The sequence below is a fragment of the Varanus komodoensis genome, unplaced genomic scaffold (assembly GCF_004798865.1).
Source record: "Varanus komodoensis strain SLA01 unplaced genomic scaffold, ASM479886v1 scaffold8, whole genome shotgun sequence".
NCBI lineage: Eukaryota > Metazoa > Chordata > Lepidosauria > Squamata > Varanidae > Varanus > Varanus komodoensis.
In genome coordinates, this window is record NW_025336481.1 from 10,804,774 (window position 1) to 10,818,941 (window position 14,168).

General features: G+C 39.1%; 1 protein-coding gene across 3 annotated transcripts in view; it reads right to left on the reverse strand.

Annotated features, from left to right (window-relative positions):
* Positions 1–4,254: 4,254 nt before the first annotated feature.
* GNAS (GNAS complex locus) overlaps positions 4,255–14,168 on the reverse strand; it is a 126,984-nt gene continuing 117,070 nt past the window's right edge. The window contains exons 6-13 of one of the 3 annotated variants that reach the window (XM_044455394.1): positions 14,106–14,160; positions 12,792–12,865; positions 11,948–12,006; positions 10,153–10,273; positions 9,741–9,871; positions 9,511–9,531; positions 8,702–8,769; positions 4,255–7,640 (exon numbers count right to left, since the gene is read on the reverse strand). In XM_044455394.1, the coding sequence (XP_044311329.1) occupies positions 7,494–7,640; positions 8,702–8,769; positions 9,511–9,531; positions 9,741–9,871; positions 10,153–10,273; positions 11,948–12,006; positions 12,792–12,865; positions 14,106–14,160 (676 nt within the window). In that variant the 3' untranslated portion in view covers positions 4,255–7,493. Of the gene's footprint in view, positions 7,641–8,701; positions 8,773–9,510; positions 9,532–9,740; positions 9,872–10,152; positions 10,274–11,947; positions 12,007–12,791; positions 12,866–14,105; positions 14,161–14,168 lie in introns of all 3 variants that reach the window. The other 2 variants (XM_044455395.1, XM_044455396.1) reach the window with 2 other exon arrangements.

The window sequence follows — 14,168 nt, forward strand, 5'->3', positions numbered from 1 at the left end:
CATTAATATTTGTTGTGAGCCGTCCTGAGGCTATGCAAAGGACGGCATAGAAATGTTATAAATAAATAAATATTCCACTCTGCTGCAATGCTTCCATGATGATTGAATTGCAATTGTTGTGGTGGTTTCATGAAGTTGATTTTATCTTGTATGTGTCTTTGTGTGTGAGTTTTACATTTTTCTCTACTTTTGTTGATGCCCAGACAGCCTCACCTATTGAACAATATAAAAATAAACAAATAAATTTTGAAAACCTCCACAACTACATAAACTCGTGGAAGGGGGAGAAGAAATTAAAAGGCTCCCCCTATTATAATTAAATGTTTGGGTCACACTTGTTAATAACAGCAAAAACTCAGCTGTGTTATGTAGATAAACACAACAGGTTTACTTTCAGAACGTTATGAAAACTTCCCATTGTTCAATCCAATAATCTTTTTCTTAAGCTAATCCCTTCCATTCAATTTGCAAAGCACAGATGGGAAAAGAAACCAAGCACACTTCAGATGCAAATAAAATCAAATATATCCTTGTTTTAGTCATATGAGAGCTTTGTCTTGCTGAGTCACTGCTACTGCCGATCCTATCTGAAGTTGGGATGCTTTGGCTCAAGATGCACACACATAAACTGCATGTAATCAATTTTGATGCCCGTTCTCTCAGCTTGGAGGGTTCCCCTTGGAGCACCTCAAAATCCATCCTAAAAGGTTTAGTGTCATCAGCAAACTTGGCTGCTTCTCTCACTACTTAGTCCTAATCCCAGATAATCTATGACTGGTTTGAAAAGCATTGGTCCTCATACAGAACCTTGTGGGACTCCACAGGAGAAATTGGCTTTTATGCTCACTGTCTGTCTGCAATAGAAATAATGAATACTAAACTGAACTGAAGTGCTCTGATGTCAGCAGCACTGATGATTTTGGAGATACAGTGCAGCACCATGGATCTGGCTCCTTTAAATTTCAGACAATTCGAGGTCGCTAAGCAGCTCTGCTGAATTAGAATTTGCAGGAACAACCTGCAAGGTATTCATGCAGTCCTACTGTCTAGAAGATACAACTCTTGGGTTGCAGTTGGCACAATTCCCAGTCAGAACTGTGGATGTTTCAGCCCAAAATATTCGGAGAGCGCCAGGCTGCTCTGAATGGCTCAGTACTCGCATATCTCAAGAGCAGCCTCCTCCAATAGCAACCATCACAACTGCTCATGGCTGAGGCTTTGGCCCATGTTCCTGTCATTGGAGGAGATGCAGGTGTGCATACTGGGCAAAACTCTTTCTGTTGGTGTTCCCAGGCCTTAGCACACTTTCCCCCAGGGACCTTGTTTGATTGCTTCATTTCTTTCTCCGATTGTCACATGGTGAACATTATAAGAAGGAATTGGAGGGTAGGGCAAGTTTATTTAAGAAAAATCGCAACACTATTTTATTTCATTTTAAAAAACGTTTTAGATTTACTCTGGATCTTTCTGCTGTTCTTGGTTGCATGATGAGGATAAACATAATTACTTTGATAATTCACTAATGGCCTGTTTCAGATTTTTATCTATTTTGTAACTCACTGGATACAAATATTTAAATGACAATTATAGCCTGATAATGGTCATGCTTGTTGTACACTTTTGAGTTTGTTGCACCATGGATGCATGTCATGGATGTTCGTGCCCACAACCCAGAATTCCTGGCAGTCAGAACAATACAAATGTTTACAGCTGAGAGTTCAAAAGCAAAGATTCAAAAGGGACCAGCAGACCCTGAGTTAACAGACATGGCTATCTTTGGATTACATCCTCAAGTCCTATTATAAATTTATTTGCATTTATCCTAACAGGACTGCCTAATCATTGTTCTTCTGATTGCCACCTAAGTATACAATTCTGTTCTTCCAAGCCCATGGCTGAATTCCCGTTTACCTAAATAGGGCCAGAATTATGCTGCATTTGTTGAATGTGCATTGATCTGTATGAGGTGGAGGTAGGTGCAGCAGCTTGAACTGCTGGTGAAAGTTCAAGTCATATCAGTCTGGTTGCAAAGGTTTGGAGCGTTAATTCATAAAAGGGAAACTGCCAAAATACAATCTGTTCTGGGTCCACAAACTCCTTCCTGCTCTATCTTGTGGTAGATTCACATGAACTAAGCAATCTTGACTTGAGAAGATGAAGGAGCTTCTTGCCAAAAAGACTAGGGTTCTGACAGATCTTCACAGATACATTGCCTTGCAGTGAAAGGACATTTTCACTGATTATACTCTTACTTGCAGCTTCCTTCTCCTTCTCTACATAATTTTGAGACATCAGTACTGGTGTTCTTTAGGCATCAGAGTCAAGGAAGCATTTTACCAAAAAGCTTTTAACACAATGGTCTGAATTCTTCAGCAAATGTGAGGCAAGTGTTTGTATGTTGCAACCTGATCATGCAACAATGCATCTTTGAGGCAGCAAGGAAACCAGAACACTCTAATTAGAATGGGCAATCAAGCCTGTGGTATTTTTCCCAATTGCCACATAACCTCTTTTCTGCTAAAAGCTGCACCTTCCAAGAGCTTATACATTCTTTAAATGTGTCTCTCATTCTACTCCTGCAGATTTCGAGGAAGCAGACTGCTTTTACTGTCTATCTCGAGTGGGAAAATTTTGGCCCTTCATATATTTTGATCTTTCTTTCCCATGATCCCCTCAAACTTAGAACAAACTTAGGGAGTATGGAAGAGACATCACCTGACTGTAGCCATTAGCCCTGGTAGTCCTTATGGTCCAAACGATTTTAAGGATGCTTCAAATTAAAATATATTCCTGTTAGCATAAGGTAGATTTAAAAAATGAAGCAGCAGTATCTTTTCCTTAGAATACTCTTGACTGGGTTTACACAACTTGGCAACTGATCATGACTATGTAGCCACAAAGGTTTTCCCCGATACCTGAATCCAGAATGCCTCGTACAGGATGACTTTTCAGCAACAAGTCACTCTGATAGTCTCTCTCTCATTCTAGGGGTTCTTTGATCCACAATGGATTGTCATGCTATTCCAACCCAGGAGAGAAATTTCACTAAAGCTTGCCGGGGTCAGCAAGAGAGCTGCTTGGGGTGAGCACCCCACCACCCTCCGGGATGCCACCCTTGCTGTTACCAGTGACAGCCCCTCCACCAATGCCCTAGCAACAATGTGGAATAACACATTAATTCATCAGCCTTTTCTTTGGAATAACTCACTGGAATAATTCAGTGGTTCATCAACCTTTTCTCCCAATTCTGCAAATGTGTTTTTTGTGTCTCTTGAGCACTATTGTGCAATATTTGGGGTCTGAAAAATACACAGCTTCCCAACTTCAAAAGGGGAAAAATGGCAAATGAAAATGCAGTGATCAGAGTTGGGCAGGGGAGACAAGATGGCTTCTGTTGTGAAGGACACTGGGATACAATCTGGGAAACCAGAGGAAAAGCAAGGGGAAAGAATAAACCCCAGTGTGCCCAATCTTCTGTTGGGTGCACTGTGCGTGGGGTTGTTCTGTGAATAACCCACACCACAGTTTATATGTAGGGTTGCTTAAAGCCATTGTCCTAAAACCCATTTTATTAAACATAGTTTTGGCTTAAAATGTCACTTCCATATGGAGGTTGGTTTTGAAACAATCACACTGCAATTTATTATTTGTACAAAATACCTCAAGTAGTCAGACTAGATTGCAAGAGACCAGCATGGAAGAGGAATTTGAAATTCAAATAATTTTGGATTACACACTTGCAAAAACATTACTTCAACCAGTATTTAAAAAATAATACCTAAACACACCCAACAAAAGAGTTTGACATATCTTCCCTAAAAATACTTGGTAAGAAGGGCAACCAAATATAATCGCAGAATGCCTAATTTTCTGCTTGAGGAAATACAGGCTTCATCTTGTCATCACAATGGAAGTAGTGACAGATCCTGATCAATACTGATAAATATAAATGTGGCCCTAGAACTGAGTTTTATTGGTAGAACTGGTAACGGTTTTATTTGTGGACATTGTACATATCAACACTGTGATTAGTATGTTGTAGGTAAGAATAGCCAGCCAGTTATTAAAGTAAGAAGTTCCTGAAAGAGGTGATGGATGCAAGTTTCTCCTCAATCATGTCCTTTTTTTTTGAACAGGAACTCCAAATAAATATATAGAAATGCAAGTCCAAGGAAAAGATGAGTCTTATACTGGAATGGTTTAAATAATTGCAAAATTAAGGCAACTAAATTAGAGACAGAAGAAAACACAGAATTAAATAGCAAGTATTGAAGCTTTATGGGTTTTTGTATTAAAAAATAAAAACAAAATAAAGGGAAAAGTTGTTAAAAATAAGACTTGTGTTTACCAGGCCACCAAATTGCACGAACTTAGAGACAGACTAACAGAGGCAATACTAGGACGCTCTTGCTCTCACGCGCGCGTGCACACACACACACACACACCCTCTCTCTCTATATATACATGTGCAGCCCAAGCTGGTTTCAAACACTGCATTTTCCTGCACACCTTTAAGAACATCTCAAACATTTCTATTCATATAAAGCTTTACAGAAGTGTATATTAATGGTATATGGGTGCATGCACATGTGCCCACACACGTGCACAGGCCTACTTCATTATATATGCTTCATTCTCTTCCTCAAGGAAGGGACTCTTGCTTGGAGATGAAGCTTTGCTTCTCTTGTATAATACTACATTCCTTGTATATAGTTAAATTTCTGATTCTTAATTTGGTTCATGTGTCATCTCCTACACTCCCCTCCAAGGCCTTAAGAGAGATTAAAACAGGTTTGGCACTAAACTTGAGAGATTGTTTTTTGTTAAAAAATGAAAACAAAATTAAGGCTCATGTATTATACTGTGTGTTTTGTGCCTCTATCTCTGAAATCCCAATAATAAGCATTAGTTAGGTCTTCTATGGGGCAAAGGTGCATTTTGGGTCAGGTTTGCCACTGATTCCAAATGCTTACAAGGCAGTTACTCTTACAACACTGTAAAATGGACCTTTTAGAACACATTTAAGTGCAGACATAGGCTGCAATCCAAAGGAGCTATTTATGGTAGCATGAGAGAACTAGGGCATACCTAGCCAGGGCTGCTTCTGTTGGTGACGTGACTGCTGCTCCCACACCTGATGAGGCAAGCTGGCTTTAAAAATCAGATGTGGTTTGGGCTCTCACTGAGCTTGAGCAACAGAGCAGGAGGCACACAGAGAGAATCTCACCAACGCCAGCTGTTCTGTCACCACTACATGCAGCCACAGAGTCAAGTTGCGCGTTTACAAAAGGCAGAACCATTCTTTCCATTCTAGCAGGGATGGGTGGAGAACCACCACTTCCTTCATGAGTCTAAATGTGTTGAAGTAGACAGGGAAATTAATTTTCTCATCAGAGCCTTAATCTCCAAATTAGCTGTCCTTGTCACACTCCTCAATGCATGTAGCTCTTAACAGGGAAAAATATCTCTGGCACCTGTGGACATTCTTGGACACAGCATAACCTCTAAAACAGGGCCTCTTCCTAAGACAGAGGCTCAAGATGATGACTGGTGGAAAGAAGCTAACATGTAAATGGCAAGTAATAAAATAATCACTGTATTAAGACCCAATTCCCCGTCCCCCATTCTTTCGGATGGGGCAAAGGGGTGGCTTGAGTAATATAGGCTAACACTGTTCTAGATGTGTTGTTGTAGCTGTAACTGTAGACTGTACAAATTTGTACATGTAGCTTTAGACACATGAAAAAGTAATATGTTCACAAAGACATAAAACACCTGTATAAAATATAAAGCAGTGTAGTAGTTACTAAAATTACATGCTGTCTTATTGCTACGGTGATTTTTGCTCTTTCCTTTTTTAACTGTACCACATGTTGTTCTAAGCATATAATTTGCATAAATTATTCAAGTTTAAGAAAAAATCCACACATTTTCACTTTAAACTACTTATATACTTAATATAAAACACATTTTATATTATATTCTCTTTATTAAAAGAGAACTATAATGTCACTTGAAACTGAAATTCAGTGGCCAAATTGAGGGGCAAGGTACATCTTGTCATTATGGGAGTCTTATGCCCATACAGAAATAGTGTAAGATGGAAAGGTATATCTGACCTGGCATAAAGAAGGCCATAAGGCCTGTGCAATGCTTGTACATTTGCTTTTTTTGTTGTTGTTTTTGTCTTTTTGCACCAAAAAGAAAAAAGAAAAAAAGAAAACCCCAAAAAACTATGAATGACAAAGACTAACATTTATAATTTGTAGCAAAATTTGGTTTATGTAGAAACAAGCCATGTTTTGCATTTGGATAGAGATTTAAATGAGTTAAAGCTAAAAATTAAAAAGCATGATGCTGCAACATCTGGTCACTTGTTGTAGGCCTCACTTTTAAAGTGGTTAAGTTTGCACGATTTGTACTTTTTAATATACTAAACAGTATTTTTCCTCCTTCTTTTATAAACCAGAAAAAACCCTAAACTACAGATAAATTTTCCCTACCTTGAGCGAATGCTGCGGATAGGGTCGACAAAGCTGTACAGCGCAATCAAACATACTTACATCTTAGCTCATTGCACAGGTACAGCCATAATCAAGGCACAAAGATCTTCTACAAGTTATTTTTTTCAATAAAGTTGTACAAAATAATACATTTTACAGTCTGTACAAGAATAATAATCCAGCAGTAAAATGAAAACTGGGAAGAAAGAGGCATGGGGGGGGGGGGAGAAGAGGAGGAGAGAAAGAGAAAAAGAAAGGAAGATTGTGAGGACTACAGCCCAGATAATGATTTTGTTTAATAGCAGACAGGATCATCAGTGGACAAACTGAAAACAGTGTGTGGTTAACTCTTTCTGCAATCACAGGCCATAATGCAGTTCATTTTGCAACGTTCCCGGTCACCTTAAAACCGCCAAGGTAGCAGTTGGTTTGTACTGTCTAGGTTTGTTGTAGAATTGTCAGTATTTCCACTCAATGTCACATTCTGAGGCAGAAAACCAGACTCAATCGCCTGTCCTTTCAACTTGGTCTGTGACTTGGCACCTTCTTTAGTCTGATGCAGTGAATGGATATAAAGTTGAAATCATGGGATATATGTTTATGCCCACAGCAGTGCTAATTACCTAAAGTTCTCTCTCCCATTTTGTTTTGTTTGCTTTTTAATATTTAACTTTAATCCCAAATCCTCTCAGGTGCTCCACCTTCAGGGCATTATTAATTTTTTGTTGTTGTTAATGACAGTGTTAAGAGAAGCCCTCCCCCTGCTTGCAGAAATGGCCTTTTACATTTCATGGGCCATCTCAAACTGTTCCAAGGGGGTGAAGCAAGCAAGCTTAGAAGTGCTGCTGTTTGTCCAGCAAGGAGAAAAAGGTTGAGGGATGCAAATCAGAGGGAGATTGCAATAGTTCTCTTCCACCCTATGTGGGCCAGGTTTTTTTTTTCTTTTTAATAAGGAATAAGGAGTCCCAAACAGAGTAAAAGTGCTCTCCATCACAACAACTCATATTGGCGAAGGTGCATCCGTTGAATAATGTCCCGACAGTCATTGAAAACCCTCCGAATGTTTTCTGTATCAACTGCACATGTGAAGTGAGGGTAGCAGTAGTGCCTTCCATCTCCACTTGCTGTGCTGATTCTCTGGAGGAAAAATAGATACAGAGCGTATGTCAAAAACATAACAAGATATGGAGATGGAGCGTAAGCGCTGGCTCTCTTGTCGCCTATTTTCTCTAATACATTATCTTCTAAATTCAAAGATTTCGATTTCTAAGGCCAAATACAGATCAAAACAACACAGCTTTAGAACAACTGGCTGGCAAACTTATCCACAAATTAGCCCTGCGTGGTGCCAACATTGTCATCTTTTGATGCCTGGTAAAGATATTCCTCTGCTCCCAGGCATTTGGAGCTATATGGTATGTCTTCATGCATGAACTGTTTCTGATTATCGTCTGAACTGATACTTTACTTGCTTTACTATAGTTGGTTTTGTTTTTAGCTTTTGTTTTTATATCTGGTATGCTTTATTCCATTGTAAGTTGCTTTGCGTCTTTTTTTTTTTTTTTTTTTAAGAGGAACGCCACCGCTGCTCCCATCACTGACAGAGACTGATATATTGGTTAGGAAACATGTAATGACTGCCATTGTACTTTGTTAGTAGAATAGCGATACAGGTAGAAACAGAGCAAGTCAGAAGGGACCTCCGGGGCCATCTATTCTGACCCCCGGCTCCAGGCGGCTCCTGTCATGACATACCTACCATGTGAATGCATGCCTTTCCAAAGCCACATAATTTTCTGTGCCAGTATCAATGATTTTTATAAAAAAGATAATAAGTAGCAGAAGTCTTAGGATGGTGATTCAGTGCCTGTGAACTCTGTCTAATTAAACAGGATTTACAGTCACAAAAAATATTAAAAGGACAAGCAAAGACTTTCGTAAGAACACAATTCAAGAGAGAGGCACAAATACTTCATGCAATGCCACAGAGAATTCTGGGGCCTCATATAAGGACTGCAACTGTCTGATAACAATACAACTGTTTCAAGCAATTCTTGGGTTGCATGTGCAGTCTGATTTGAGTCCAGGTCGCTACTGCATCTTTTCTCAAATGAACATGTTAACTCTTAAAGCTGGGACGAATTCATTATAAAGGCTCAAAAGCAAGGTGCAGTTAGAACTCAAGAAAGCATACTTACAAGAAATTCATCTCTAATAAAATACTTGGCCCTTGTAACTCTAGGATCCTCACCAGGTTCCGGTGTTGCTGCTCAATTAAAACAACAACACAAGATTATCTTAAAATAGGAATTCAGTTTGATACCTTGGCTTATATATACAGAAGCAAAAGAAGAGAATTTCTTAGAGCTGTTTCATAAATACACATAAGCAGTATCAGAAGATGTTGCAGAATGCAGAAACAGACTGTACTAGGGCTTGTGGTATATGAGAAACATGGTGAATAAGGATGATTTAAACTGTAACATAATCTCTAGTGGGACATATCAAGTTCTTGAAAAAAGCTTGTACAAGGACTTGTACAGAAGGACAAGTTTGGAGTTTGGAATTGGAGTTACTTTTCTTATGATATACTCTTTTGCAAAGTTCAAAATGGTCCTTCTGTGCCTAGAAGAGACTTCCTGCTAGCGCAAGGACAGTTTTGGATCCAAGCCCTTATAATCTGTGCCCTATCCTAGGGGTAAGCAATTGGTTGCCTTCAGGATGATTACAGCTGCCATCATCCTGGCTATTGGTCATGCTAGCTGGGCTGATGCAAGTTGGAGCCCCGTATTGCTACCTGTGAAAAATACACAATCCTACTAATTCAGTATTAAGTAATGTTGGCACTATTTTAACCCGGACTGAATCCATAAAGGAAGCCACAGCTGTCAGTTTGGAAGATCATGGACAGGACTTTTTGAAGGGTTTTCATTCATAGGGTCGCCATTAGTCAGAGACAACTTGACGGCACACAACAACAACTATTTTAACCTGATAAAGCATTCACCTGACTTGAACTGCACTTGTTCTGATTGGAGATCAAAGGGAGTTGCAATAAAGAAATAAAAAACATTTAATAATCATGAAAAAGAAAGTGAGAAATTCTGCACAATCTTATATTAAAATAGAAGATGAAATGACCAAATTGCTACATACTGCATCGAGCTGTAAAACAATCTCACTAGCCCCAGTCGCACACACAAAAACTGAGGATATGCTGAATGTCAACTCTCTTACCATCTTCTGGTGTTGTGTAGCGAGCAAATTCTGGAAAGTAGTCTTCAATTTTAGATTTCCCTGCCAAAACTTTCTCTGCTAGCAAATCCTGCTTGTTGAGGAAAAGAATTACTGAAATGGTCCGTAGCCACCTACAACAGAAGACAATATATTGTTAAAAATGTGGCAAAAATTGCATGAAGGGACATGAAGCAGCAGACCCTAGAGATAACATTCATATATAGTCTAATAAATCTTCCTGCTTGCCTCAAATACTTCTCATTAGTTAATCTTTACTTTGCTAACCTGATATATATTATTTTCTCTTTTACATTACTGCTGTTTGACTAATCTGTATCACATATATACTGTCATAAATCAATGCAATTAATTATTATTAAGGATGTGATTGGTCAAAATGAAAGGGATGGACCTGTTATTCCAGATACTCTTGAAAAGATTTAATGCTTCTTGAAGTCGGTTGGTCTGATTGTCTTCTCTTATAACCATGTTGTAGCTACTGCTGGCCACCACAAAGATGATAGCAGTTACATCTAAAACATAAACACAAAATAAAAATCAAAAACCCCATAAAATCTTCAAGAATGTTCTCTCTGGTATTGCTACCTTCTGCTCTCCAAAGAAGGAAGAATTATGAGACATGGGGGAAAATGAAGAGAGAGTACAAAAAGGGTAAAATCTTCTGTATGTATGAAGGAAAGCAGAATGTAAGTGGTAAAATGTTACACAAGGATGCAAAGAGACAAGAGTCAGAGGAATATATGTGGACAGAGCTGCAGGACATGAAAGATGTTGAGGAAAGGAAGAAAAAATAAGGTAGTCAAAATGAGCCTGTGGTGGAAAGAATATTAAAAGCAGAAATACCTTTTAGGACAAATGTCTCTTTTTTGTAAGCAAACAGTGATAACAAAAAAATACATGAAACCTTCAAATCAAAGAAATATTTCTTGGACAGGACAGTGGAAAAACAAATGAGGAGACATGGTGGGTGGTGGGGAGAGATGATGAAAAAGGGATGTATACTGCAAAGGAAGGACTTGTTTTCCTTCCATTTCATACCATACCTTACATATGACACTGTCTCTTTCTTGAAAGACACAGACTCATAGGATGGAGCATTCTATGAGTCTATGTGGTTGTGCTTCTCCAGACCCTCATAATCCTTCCCAAGCTCCTATGCTTTTGACATCAATTAACAGGAGAGATGAAGAGTATGACTGAAGCAACCAGAAGAGGAAGGAGCAGAAGGGAAGAAAACATGGCACAGCAGCCATTTATATATTGGTAAAGGTAGAAAAAAAAGTCTGTGGAAATCACAGCCCTTCAGTTATTAAAGACGTGCAAGACTTTGAACAGCTGAAAGAATGGCGGAACCCCAGAAAAGAAATGGTTTTGTAGCACCTCCTTAACATGCTGATACAAACTCAGCTGCTGACTTGTACCACATGTACCTCAAGGTGTGCATAAAACCTTTCCTAATTTTCATCAAAGAGAATCAAGAACTGTTACTAGAATCATGTACACGTTGCTAGTGTTCCAGAAAATACCACTAATAGTTGGTCTCTCTATCTGTCTGTTCCTCTGTATGCCCCCCCCCCCCGCATATGCTCCATTCTATCTTTTACTACTTTTATAGCACTCATGCCAGGAGCAGGGCAAGCAGGTATTAATCGCAGTGCTAGCAATGATTGCTGGGACAAAGGTTTCAGAACTTTTCTCATCTGTCACTGTCACAACTCTTCTTGTTCCTGTTTTCAATATAAAAAACATTAACTGGATATATCCAGCTATTATGATTTTTCAACCAGGAGAAAACAATGATCTACCTACTTCGTACATCCCATGGCAATGGGATTCTTCTCTTGTTTTTAGATTTTCACACATCCTACTGTTAACAATGTCCAATTAGCAGAGTCAGCATGTATCTGCGGCAGAATTACTACAAATCCACCACAATCTAAGTCTGTCTCCAAAATATAGAAAGAGCCTACTAAACATATAATAAGGAAGCACAACAAGGAAAACTTACAAGTGTACTGAAGAGTACAAGGAACAATGTATCAGGAAAAAAGGAGGATTACAGCAATGTATGGGGAGCCAGGTCTCACTGGTTCCAAGTTCCCAGATGCCGGTTGTATGTTACGTTCTCCCAGACAGATAGATATAACCTTTATAGTAACATAAAGGAAATTCATTTTCACTCTTACCATTGAAACACTGGATCCATTTTCGGCGCTCATCTCTTTGTCCACCAACATCAAACATACTAGAAAGAAAAGGAAAAGTTAGTGGCTCACTAGACTGGAGATCTTTAATGTGGTGCCCATGGGTACCCTTTAGGGCAGGGGTCTCAAACTCGCGGCCCGCGGGCCAATGGCCGGGACGGATGGGGCACGGGGAAGGGGCCCTGCGGCCTTCAAAGCGCCGGTGGCGCCCGGGCCAGAGGCGGGATGAGCAGCCCACCACCACCGTGGGGGTGGAATACTTGATGCGGCCCAGCCTCACCCAGACTCTACTTCCAGCACCCCCAGGTAAGTTGAGTTTGAGACCCCTGATTTAGGGTATCTGGAGGCCCTCTGGCCCTCTTCATTTTAATTTTATTCTCTAAGAGTTTTTTAAACAAAATCATTAAAAAATACACTGGATACAAGCTACAAAATGACATACCACCCTTCAACACCATACTCAATTGAATTTAAAGGAGTCCTTCTGCATTTTAGGGCTCAGAGGATGCCTGTGCCCTTTATTAATGCCCTTTATAGACAAATTATTTTTCCTTTGGCTACACCAGTTGTCCCACTGGAAATGAAAGTTCTGTGACCAGAAATGCCCACCAAAGTAGCCACTTCATGTATGGATAAATCCCTCAATGATGCATCCCTATGTGCAAAAAGGGCAGAATTCACAAAAATCCTAATTCCAATTTATATGACAGAATCCAAACTACTTTCTCTCCCAATTTATCTTCCTTGTAATTATGAGAAATACAGCTGTACAAATTGGTTCTATGTTTAGTTTAGCCTCAAGTCCTCCACTTTTAGCAATACTTACTGGAAGTTTACTTTGTCCACCTGAAACTTGGTTTCAAATATTCCTGATGTTAGAACTCTGCATCTAAGAAGGTCCTTAAATAATAAAAAAGGCCAGTTAAGGAGATTTCTCTCTGCCCAAATGAACATGCTTATCTGGAAAAGAACATGATACTGAATGCATGGGACTGTGTGCTGCTAGTGGGAGAAGGAAGAGAGCAGCACTATCTGCGAATGTTTAGGCCAGGCATAAATGAAAGTGGTGTGTGGATCATATTTATTTTAAAAACACATATCCCTAATTTTCCCAGTCCTCCAAAAAGAAATGCAAACTGTTTTACAATAGTAAGAAGAAACAGACTATAAAACTAAATCACATAAAATACATTTATCTACATTCAGAAGATATTAGCGTAATAAAAAACCCCAAAACAATAAAACCAACAGCTCAATAAGGCCATAAAACCAAAACGAAGGCACAGCCAAAGGAAAACAACTCTGATATGATAAAGAGGTAAGTTTTTCAATTTAAGATCTTCCTAAACAACCAAGTTTTTTGACCAAATGTCTAAAATTATGCAAGGTCAGCATTTGGTGAATCTCAACCAGGAAACATTCCAGTGAGTGCACCAGAAAGGAAAGTTCTACGCTTTCCTGACACGCACCAGCCTCAGAGGGCTTCTGAATATGAAGCAGAGTTTCAACTGATGAATGGAGCACTGATGGAAGGCGGCACTGCTTAAGATATCCTGGTTCCAAGATGCTTATGGCTTTAAAAGTTAAAACCAGCACTTTGAATTGAACCCAGAATGAGACTGTCAACTATTTGATCAACCAAATTGAGTATCATATAGTCAGATCACTTTGTTCCAATCAGTACCCTCCTGCAGCATTTTAAACTGAACTGCAACTTTCATAAACTTTGCAAGAGGAGCTTCACATAGTTCACGATACAGTAGTCTAGCCTGGAAGTAACTGAAGGACTGTAGTGACCCAAATCAGATGGTCCACTCACCAAAAGTACTTCCATATTGTTGTGCTTAAATTTTAGCTTGTTTTGCTCCATCCTTAGTATTTTGTGTGAGTAATATGAATGAGAACAAAGGAAGAAAACAGGCATTGAGAAGTAGTGTGTGCACACACAGAGACATTTCTATAGGTCTTTAGCAGCAGTTTTGTATTTTCAGTAAGTGACATATTTGTTATAATGACATGAAGATATAATATACAAATAAATGAATCAAGCAGCACAGTGACAAAAGATGAAACCTGCAATGAAAAAGCAGGTACTCTTGGAAAATGTAAATTTATTTTTCTTAAAAGCCATTTTACTTACCTGGTCAGATGGTGTATATTCATTTTGCTTGACGATGTCAATCTTGTCTAGAAAACTAGAAGA